Source organism: Tiliqua scincoides, chromosome 8 (assembly GCF_035046505.1).
Source record: "Tiliqua scincoides isolate rTilSci1 chromosome 8, rTilSci1.hap2, whole genome shotgun sequence".
Taxonomy (NCBI): domain Eukaryota; kingdom Metazoa; phylum Chordata; class Lepidosauria; order Squamata; family Scincidae; genus Tiliqua; species Tiliqua scincoides.
The window spans coordinates 17,479,659-17,489,541 of record NC_089828.1 but is presented as its reverse complement, the minus strand read 5'-3'; the positions used below and the strand labels follow the sequence as shown (position 1 = coordinate 17,489,541).

At 40.0% G+C, this 9,883-nt stretch overlaps 1 protein-coding gene across 4 annotated transcripts in view; it reads right to left on the bottom strand.

Annotated features, from left to right (window-relative positions):
* Nucleotides 1–746: 746 nt before the first annotated feature.
* Nucleotides 747–9,883, bottom strand: part of NEO1 (neogenin 1) — a 132,990-nt gene continuing 123,853 nt past the window's right edge. For all 4 annotated transcript variants that reach the window (XM_066635068.1, XM_066635069.1, XM_066635070.1 and 1 more), the window contains exons 26-28: nt 8,334–8,591; nt 6,585–6,721; nt 747–5,103 (exon numbers count right to left, since the gene is read on the bottom strand). In XM_066635068.1, the coding sequence (XP_066491165.1) occupies nt 5,020–5,103; nt 6,585–6,721; nt 8,334–8,591 (479 nt within the window). In that variant the 3' untranslated portion in view covers nt 747–5,019. The remainder of the gene's footprint in view (nt 5,104–6,584; nt 6,722–8,333; nt 8,592–9,883) is intronic.

Sequence of the window (9,883 nt, the reverse complement as noted above, 5' to 3'; positions counted from 1 at the left end):
CTCCAAGTTAAAACTTCCATTCTCCAGAACAGTTGATGGGTAATTGTCTTATGTTGCCCTTTGCAGTAGCTATATTTGGAAATGACATTTTATTCATTTGTTTCATTTCTGAGAGCCACCCAAAGTGCTTGGTAACAGACAGGCTGGATATAAATCTTGTGAACAAACAAAATGAACAAATACTTCCCACTCATCAGATTTAAGTCTCTCTGAGGGTTTTCCTCTAAATAACCATGTTCAAAGTCACGTTCTATCAAAGCTTGTTTGAACACACACAGCGAATTATTGGCTAACCACCATGGGAATTCACTTACCTTCATTTTCTGTTTGGGAGATCAAGGAGTTCCCCAAACCTCCTTTTAAAAAATTAGTCATGGTTCACTCATAAATGAATCATTTTAATGCAGTTTTTCCATTTATAATACCTTCAGTGTCTCAGTATTCAAGTCGTGTAATGTAGTCCCCGAGTTGAAAATTAGGACGTTCCTGGTTCAAATCCCATCTCTACCATGAATTCACTAGGTGTCCTTGGATAAGCCACTCTCTCCTCCCCCCGCCTCAGTTCTCCAGCTGCAATATGAGGACAGTATTTATTTATCTTACAAGTTATTGTAAGGATTCCATTAAAATAACACGTCAAGTACTTTATAAACTCAAAAAGCACTGATTGCTCAAAATCCTCAGCCAGGAATACTGCTCAAATGAGAGTGCCAAGCACTTAAAAAAAACTCTAGACAAAGCAGAAGTTGTTAGATTAAAAAAGTGTATTGGCTATCCAATACCAAATAATAAACATGACAGTATTAAAAATTTAGAGTATACAGCAAATACAGAAAAAAATGTACAGAAAGGTAGAAGTTTACAGCAGTCCTCAGAACTCTCCTATATCAGAACTGTAAAACAATATACAGAAGTTTTTTCCCCCCCCTCCCCATCTCCATATTCAATGGAGGAGGCTGCCATTTAGCAGCTTAGCTATGACACTACAAGATACACAATGCTCCAAATTTAAAATCACAAGGTATGTAAAAAACAGTGTTAAAATGTGAAAAAGTGCAATACATATTGTACACTGACTTGAATGTTTCCTTTTTGAGTAACCTTAAAAAACCAACTTTGAACAGTTGTCTTATTATTAAAAATATCCCCCACCCCCATCCCAGATTCATGGCAATATTGACATTCATGGTGTGTTCTACGCAAGTAGCAATATATTCACAAAAACCCATCAGTGGGGAATACTGAATACACATGATGACATTTCTTTGGGTATAGAGAAGAGAGAAATGTACACATCTTAGGAGTGGAATGCGTGTACCACCTGAATTCAGTGGACGCAATCAAGGATCCTACACATATAAGAATTTCCTGTTGTTGAGAACAAAAGTACTGTATGTACAATGGAAAACAAGCATGTGGGTCATATTCTGTCACAAGAATGGAAAGTCCCCTCTTTGATTACAGATACCCACCCTGGTTGCATGGAGCTTTGAACCACCCACTCCTCATAGCCCAAATCTAGAGATGCGGACTGGAAGTTGCACACAGAAAGCAAGACTTTAAACACATTAAAAACTGCCTTCCCTAGAAGCTGTTTCTGATTTATAGAAAGTCTGGCAATTCATACCCTAATTTGCATACAAAAAATATGCACAAGGCCTCCAGTTCACGTACTCAGAACAGAAAACCAAATCCAGGCAAATGTCTGATTTGTATTCTTAGCACTGAATTTTAGAGAACATCTATTTTCCAGGTGGGCCAATTCACTTATATTATGAACTTTCCACTGATAGCCCCAACCATGTACATGATTAATTGGCTAGCATGAAAGATAAACCTGAAAGGACTTTACATCACAGACTGATATGCTTTGTGAAATTGCTGGGGCATCAGGTTTGCTGCTGTTGGAAGACAGAACATTGAGTTACATGGAGTAGTTTTTATTTTCATGGAATGTTTCTATAATATAAAATTGCAAAAAATAGAGATAGTTTTAAAAATAGATGGCTTGTTGGTTGGATTCAGCATGGCAAACATGTTACAGTGACTAACCAGGATAAAATTAACTTCTTCTCCATTATTTTGTCATTAGAACCCAGTACCGTCAGTTTCAATAGTGAGAGAACTTAAAAAGTATCCTTAATTTTCATAAATTGGTTCAAAGAGTTCTTCAAGGCGTATGTGCCAGCAGTTCATACAGGACTGGACTGGAACTGTGCCTGAAGGTAAACTGCTGGGAGATACAGGGGTTTGCAAGGGGGAAAACATCAGGAAGTAGAAGCATTAGAGCACCCCTCCCTCCCACCTGCCACTTCTCCCTTGAATATCATTTCCCGCAAAGCTGATTTGCAGTGGAGAAGCACTGGACGGATGGAGCCTGGGGACTCAAGTTGGCCAGTAGTGTATAGTTATAGTTACATACTTAAATCATATCTGAAGTTACAGGATCCTGATGCAGTCTGTCTCAGATCAGAGTCTTATAGGTTCCAAGACTTATAGGCTCTTTTGGTCTTTTACCTAGCACTGAGTCTGATATATATGGCAGAAGTGACCAAACTTGCTTAACATAAGAGCCACATACAATGCACTTCAGATGTTTGACAGCTGCAAGACATGGACAGTATTTGAGTCAGGAATTTTTTAATCCCCGACTTAAATATACCATTAAAATTAGTATTTAAATTCTTAAACACTCACTATGAACTTTAAACTTGCATTTTAATTCAGTGGACACTAAGTTTATACCCGGCACATTATTTTATTTGAGAAATTTATATCCTGCCTTTCCCAAGCCAAAGCAAATGCCCAAGGCAGCTTACATAGCAGAGCACAAATTAGTTTTTACATTAATTGTTCTACGGGCAGCTCGTAGAACCCTTCTCTTCCAGATTATAAAGCTTGAAAAAAATTTTGTTTACCTTTTGTATTAATTGTGATGCAAAAAGGAGCTTATCAAACCTATTTCCGCAAGCTACACATATGACAAAGTTATATGCACGTGGCTTGTGAACCATGGTTTGGACACCCCTGCTATGTAGAAAACATTTGCTACAGAAAACTACTATTAATGTGTGACTTTTACCCACTCTCCAACTAATTAAGTTTACATCTGAATTTTCAAGAAAAGTGGAGCATTTACAGAGCTTTTCTATCATTACACAACTGGTCAAACAAAATGTGGTTAAACATGTCTTTCTCTTTTTTTAATAGCAGCAGTGGAGGCCCTCATCTGGGACTCCAGTGCAAACTAAGATCAATCAACCCATTTTTGTCCAGCCCACAGGTGTACACATCTGGTCCCTGTTGTGCATATGCAACGTTGGGCAGAAATGGCTTAACATCCCCTGTATCACAGTCCTCACAAAATCGATCCCCATGAAGCTATTTCCCCCTGGGAGCGATGCTGCTATGATGCTTATAGCAGCTTCATTTCCAGGGCATTTTTGTTGGAACCACAGTTTAAGGGGAAAGAGTTAACCCCCCTCCACCTACATTGTAGCTCTGATATGGACCAAGGACCCCCTGAGTCAAACGTGTGTGTGTGCATTTGTTCTGACATTCTGATTGTGGTTTGATGCTGAAAATGCTGCTGAAAATCTTGTTTAGTTCACTTTGTACAGCAAAGGAGATTAGGTTTCTCTTATGAAAAATGCATTGTTATGATGTTTGGGTTCATCAGTGTTGTGATAAACAGCTTGAACAGAGGAGGCTCAGAGTTTTACATTTGGGGTACAGCATCTATTATCTATAACTTACTTCTGTAATAAAACTCAAGATGCAGTGTAAATGCTAAGAGGTATAGGTCTTTGAAATGAAACACAGAAAAAAGAAAATTCTGCTGCTAAAATGAACTAAAGTAGTATGAGGGGAGGGCATTTTTCAATTAAACATCCCCTGAAACTTAGTAACCAGAGCCGCTGCATAATTAATTAACTAGCAAAGCAGACTATTGGAAGAGATGCTTTCATCCAGTTCTTTAAATTTAGTCACTTTTCCCCATCTTTTTAGCACATGAGCAATGCAATCTGTCTCCTGGTATGTGTGCAAATTTGGTTATCCCACATGTAAGTCAGTGGCCGTTCCCATGATTGTGGTGGTACTTTTCCTGGCCACTCTGATCAAGGCAATTGATTTGGTTTATACATGATTACATACTGGGGGATGGTTAGGACTACTGGACGCATATGAATAAAGCTGGACTGGACTTTTTCCCAGGAAATAAACTTCCTATCACTCTGTGGATTCCTGCCCAATTGCTACCCCAGACCCCATACTGAAACTGACAAAAAAGCAACACGTTTCTCAGTGGTGCATTTCAATTCAAAAAGACCATTAATCTCACAGTGATGAGAGAGACTCTACTTAGGCTTTTAATAATTATAATATAAAAATAAAAAAGCTTACAAATAGCAATGCAGCATCCCCCAAGGCCATGGATTAACTGCTGGAAAGTGATATCTTTATACACACACTAAAAAAAAAACAACCAAAACCAAAAAACCTGAACAACCCACACTGGCAATGGATTCCCATACACAATAGAACAAGCAACTGAACAACCCTCTAGGCTGTGGGAAACAACACAAATTCCTTTTTCTTCAGATTACACTTTTTTTGTTTTAATAAAAAAGATACAATAAAATAAAAACACACAAATAAAATTGTACATAAATGTGAATGTCCAACACTGAAAAAGCAGAGAAGGTCACAGCACCGAGACAAAACCTGACTCAAATTAGTGCTAAGTTCACTTCTTTGTCCGGATACTGGATCTCATCAGCCTGATGAATCTCCCCCACTCCTTTCTTGTGTGATGTCAGCAGGAAGTGGAATCCAGATTTCCAAGAGGTTCATTTCAGGACAACAAACAGAGAAGTCATTGGTTAACCAGCACTGATACTGTAGCTGGCTGCCGTGTTCCTCTTGTGCTGTCCCATAGTCTTTGCATGTTTCCTTGTGCTCCAAGGTTCATTCCCAAGACCCGCAAAATGGGATTTGGAGTCGTGTCTTGGAAGGTGGTCATGCTGTTGTGATGGCATTAAGGTCCTTCATTAGTCCTTCCAGGTGGGCCATCTCTTTGGTCAGCTCATCCGGTTCATAGTTCTGCAGGAGATTTAACAGCGTTACTGGACAAAATGAGCAGCATTGTTGAAGCAGGGAGTAGGAATAACCATGGTCAATGGTTCTGAGATGGGGCACAAGAGCAAAGCTACATTTATAATGTATTGTGTTCCTACATAAATTGAAATGTTCACCATTCCATTTTTTATTTTGCAAAAGCAATGCACAGAGAAAGTGATGGGCAGGGTTAGCACCAGAATCTGATATGGCAATCCCAGACAAGCCGTAAGTGATGAATTAATGAGACAATGTGAACAGAGGAAAACACAAGGAAAAGGGGAAGAGGAAAAAAAAACACCATCAACTGAGAATGTATGCCTGCCACAGTACATATCCTAAGAACTGGTACCTTGTGCAGCTTTAAGAGCTGTGCAAAAAACTTCCTCATGATCCAGTGGGCAATTGCTAATCTGAATAGTTTAGTTGTACTCAGAATTCCTCTTACCCTATAATAGACTTCTAAATACTGAAACCTACCCTGGCCTTAGAAAAAAAACAACACTCACATAAGGGTTTAGAAACTACAAACAACCGACTTGCCTACTTGTTACCAATTCTCCATGAGATAAATACATTTCTTTAGCTGATCCAGAAGAAAGCTAGGTTCTTCTCAGCTCCAATAGCAGCAATGATGTGGTCTAACAAGATCCTGCACAAATGCATTCCTGTCACCATTAATATTTTATCCTGCTCAAGAGATCAGAAGATCAGTTTTCCAAATCTGACAAGCAGCTTGGGACCTGGTTACCACCAACAAACTGGTTGCTGTTAAAAAAAACTCTTAGATTTATCCACCACCCTGTGGATACTACATTAAGACTTATATGAGGGGTTGAGCTACATGGATTTTATATACAGTACACTATTCCTTGCTGTAAATAACTTTACAGCAAGAAGAAGAATCACAGGAGCATACGAGGCTGGATTATAGCAAAGCAGATCATTGGTCCATCTACCCTAATATGCCTCATGCTGACTTTCTAGGTTGGCAGGCAGCAATATCTTTCTCAGTCACACTACTTCAGATTCTTCTAATGACAGATGCTTGGGACTGAATGGGAGCCATTTACATGCAAAGCATGCAGCCTAAGAATGAGCTATGTCCTCTCCCCAAGCATACCTTGTGAAGCAGTAACAGCTACCAAAGAAATTAATGCTGTTCAGGATTTGACAATGCTATTATAGAGGCCTGCTTGCAGTGTAGCATCTTACACAGGCCTTGCTTGATAACATGCTATAACTGACTTGTCTTTTAGGAAAATTAGAAATCTTTAAAGTAGCTCACCGAAACAGCAACCCCATCCCAAACATCCTGCCTACGATGGATAGAAAACCAACGAACCTAACATGGGTTTGGCTCAATTTACTCCAGCAGACAAAGCGCCATTCTTAATTTTACTCTCATTCATAATCAAGATTTCAGACCTGATGCAAGTCAGGCTACCTTCCAGCAGGACACTTACACTTTCTGAGTCTTCAAGCATCCTTGTGGTTTCCTGCACTTCAGGGGCACTTGGGACCACGACTGGCATAGGAGGCCGAGTTCTCCCTAGGGTGCCGATTGATGCCGTCTTCACTGAATGAACTGGATGGCTAGAAGCTTAAGCAGTTATGGCCATTGTTAGTCTCCTGAACAAACTAGCTATGTAGCTGAGTTTAGCCAAGTTGTTCAGCACATGCTCAATTAGTTTCCATCTTGCTGTAATTAGGGGTAAACCGGGTTCCTATAAGATTTCAGTCTTAACCCATATAGTCAAATTTGCCCTCAAATTTGTCTGAAGCCGTCTGAATTCCTTCATGACAAAATGCTGCCATCGTGGATTTTACAGTACATGTTTTGTACAAGCTGTACAAAACATAAACAATCAAATTCAAGATGTCACCACTAATCAACTGCCACTTCAGATTCCTTAGAATGTCCATCAAAAATAGCTTACAGAACATGCAACATATTACCCAATATGATAATGCCCACAGGAAGGACAATTTGGTGAGGTTTCACTGCATACTAGCAGTAACCAAAGCATGGTGTTTTTATTCATTTATTTAAGATATTTTTAATAAATATAAGTACAAAGACTTGGTGGACAAGCCAAGAGTTCTGCTGTGGCTGGAGCTCGTTGCTGCTACAAGCTCCACCTGCCACTCTGTGGTTTTCAGCTGTGGCGCTCAGTGCTAAGGCAGGCTCCACCCTCTGATGCACCCAATGAACAGACTTGGCAGTGTCTCCAGCAAAAAGGAGCCAGTTGCTGTGACAACTAGCCAGACAACTCTATTCTGTGAAAGCGGAAGTAATCAGGGTAGACTCCAAAACACAAAAAACACCTTCCAATAGGGCCTGCGCCCTGAATAACCAGAGGAGTGTTGGAGGAGATTAAAAGGAAAAAATTTTCTGAAGTAAAACGGTTGTGGACGAAGAGCTCCGTAACGGATGACCTCCACTACATCAAGGTAGGGCCAAACTGGGGAAACAGTCAACCCTCACACAGGGGGGACCAATGATTTCAACTGACCCTAGCTGGCATGAGAAGGCTTTCCTAATTGGTAATGAATGTCTCTTTCTCTATCAGGGAAATACTTGTATTCCACTTTTGCAACCTGTACAGGCAGCACAAGGCTGCTCACATCAGAAAAGCAATAATAAAACATATCTTTAAAAAATGAGTACTTACAACTCAAATAAAACAGCAGAATGCCATAAATAGCAGCCCAACAGTTTGCTACCTACAGGGTCAGCTGAGCAAATAAATCAATCCACCATGGTTTGGCTTTTGAAAGTACAAGAGGGCAGATCCCTGTCCTGCAGAGGCATACAATCTGAAACATGGCATGGGATTGGCAAGAGGAAGATGAGACACACAAAGAGGGGAAGAATTTGTGTGTTCATTTCAATTATACTGGTAGCAGAGGCAAAAACAAATATGGGGGGGGAACTGAGTATTTTGTGCCATTTGGAGGATCTTGTTTCACATGAAACATTTCTTGGCAGGTCACTCCAGTTTTTGTGCCTCTTCTCTTCCTTCCTTTCCCTCCCTATCTATAAGGAAAAAGTCCAGAAAAATCAAAGACATTACACTTTTTTTGAGGAGAGCAAAATGGTTGAATGCTACAGTTAACCAAGGCAACAGAAAGGAGGTTCACTACTGTCTCTTGTTTGACTTGTTGTTCTCTACAGACCCATGACTCACTAGCATTAATTCCCTGTTACTCACCTTGCTGGGATAATAAAGGTGTGCTTGGCAAGGCAGGATCGTAAGCTGCTCCTGTAGGTGGAACTGCTGGCACTGCAAAGCTCTTCAGAGGATGAGAGGGGCGAACATGGGCAGTAGGGAGATTTTGGCCTGTCTCCTCCTCCTGTGTACTGGGCAGATAAGATCCTGTGGCACTTTCTGGTTCCTGGTGGTCAGTACAACACGTCTGAGATGAGGAAGCTGGCATGGTATCTGTGCTAGGTGTATTCCGAACAGATTCTGGAGTGGGAAGGAAAAAGAAAGTTCAATTTTATTTCAGTGGAACAGTCCCACTACACATCTGAGTGCCAGAGAATCCTTTTGCCAGGTATCTTTAGCTGAATTAGGTATTCATCCCTGCAGCAAGTAATAAACTGTCTAAAAAAATCCAAGAACTGAGAGAATAAAAAGCTTGCCTGAAGGCACATCATCTAATGGATCTTTACATAAGCCCTAGGCTGCTAGTAGGTTCTTCCTCTTCATTGTTTAGATGGTATTCTTTAAAGAGGGCTGACTGCATTTTGCAGCATGGCTCTCACACAAATACACACTGACACCAACAGAATGGATTTAATGGGCTATCTTTTACACCTTAAAAATTGTTTTCACTCACTCGCTCCCTCTCTTTTTTCAATCATTCATCTATTTTTAGCTATAGTCACGCTTTCTTAATTGGACAGCTCATAAGTAATTTTATCCTCTCTATGTTCAATAAAGACACTTAAATCCTGTCTGTTTCCTATTACTGATGTATTTGAAGAGGGGAATATGGCAGGTACTCCAACATCAAAGTTTATTTTGGCTCAGCCCTGCAAAACGAAGCCATCAGTAGTCTAATTAAACAAGGGACTATCCTCACCTCAAAGCCACTATACAATGGTATGTGTTCACAGCCTTAATAAAGAGATAGTGAACAAAGCAAATCTAAATTTTAACTTAGACTGAATTATCATCAAAACTGCAGATTAAATAAAATTCCAGGAACACAAAGTGACAGTCACTAAAACATCTGGGACAATCTAATTTTGTTCAAGAATTACAAACAATGTACATGGGAATCTCACTACTTTGCTACCTCAGCCTTGCACACAGATGGATTTCACTGCTACAGCAGCCATTTCTTCGACTTATACTCTGTACATAATCATTTTACTAGCGTGAAAATCTTAGAGTATCTTACACACACCTTAAATAATATGCTTGAAAACTTGCCCACTGGCAATTGAGTGCTGTGGTGCAAGCCCCAGTTAACACTGGCACCTTATTTACAATTCAAAGCAATCACCATACTACAGAGCAGGGCCCAGAAATTATTTTGCTGCAAGAAATTTAACAGTCTGTGCAATTTTACAGCATATTCTCTGGTTATTTCCCAAGACGCTAAGAACAGTCAGCAGTGCATTCACATATGATGGTGCCTCAAGACTTTAAGGGTTGGTTAAACCCCTTGAGAAGCAGCTATCAAGATTTCACACACATGCTTCAGGAACACTATGCCTTTGCTTTTAAACAGAAAATGCCTACTTGTGTAC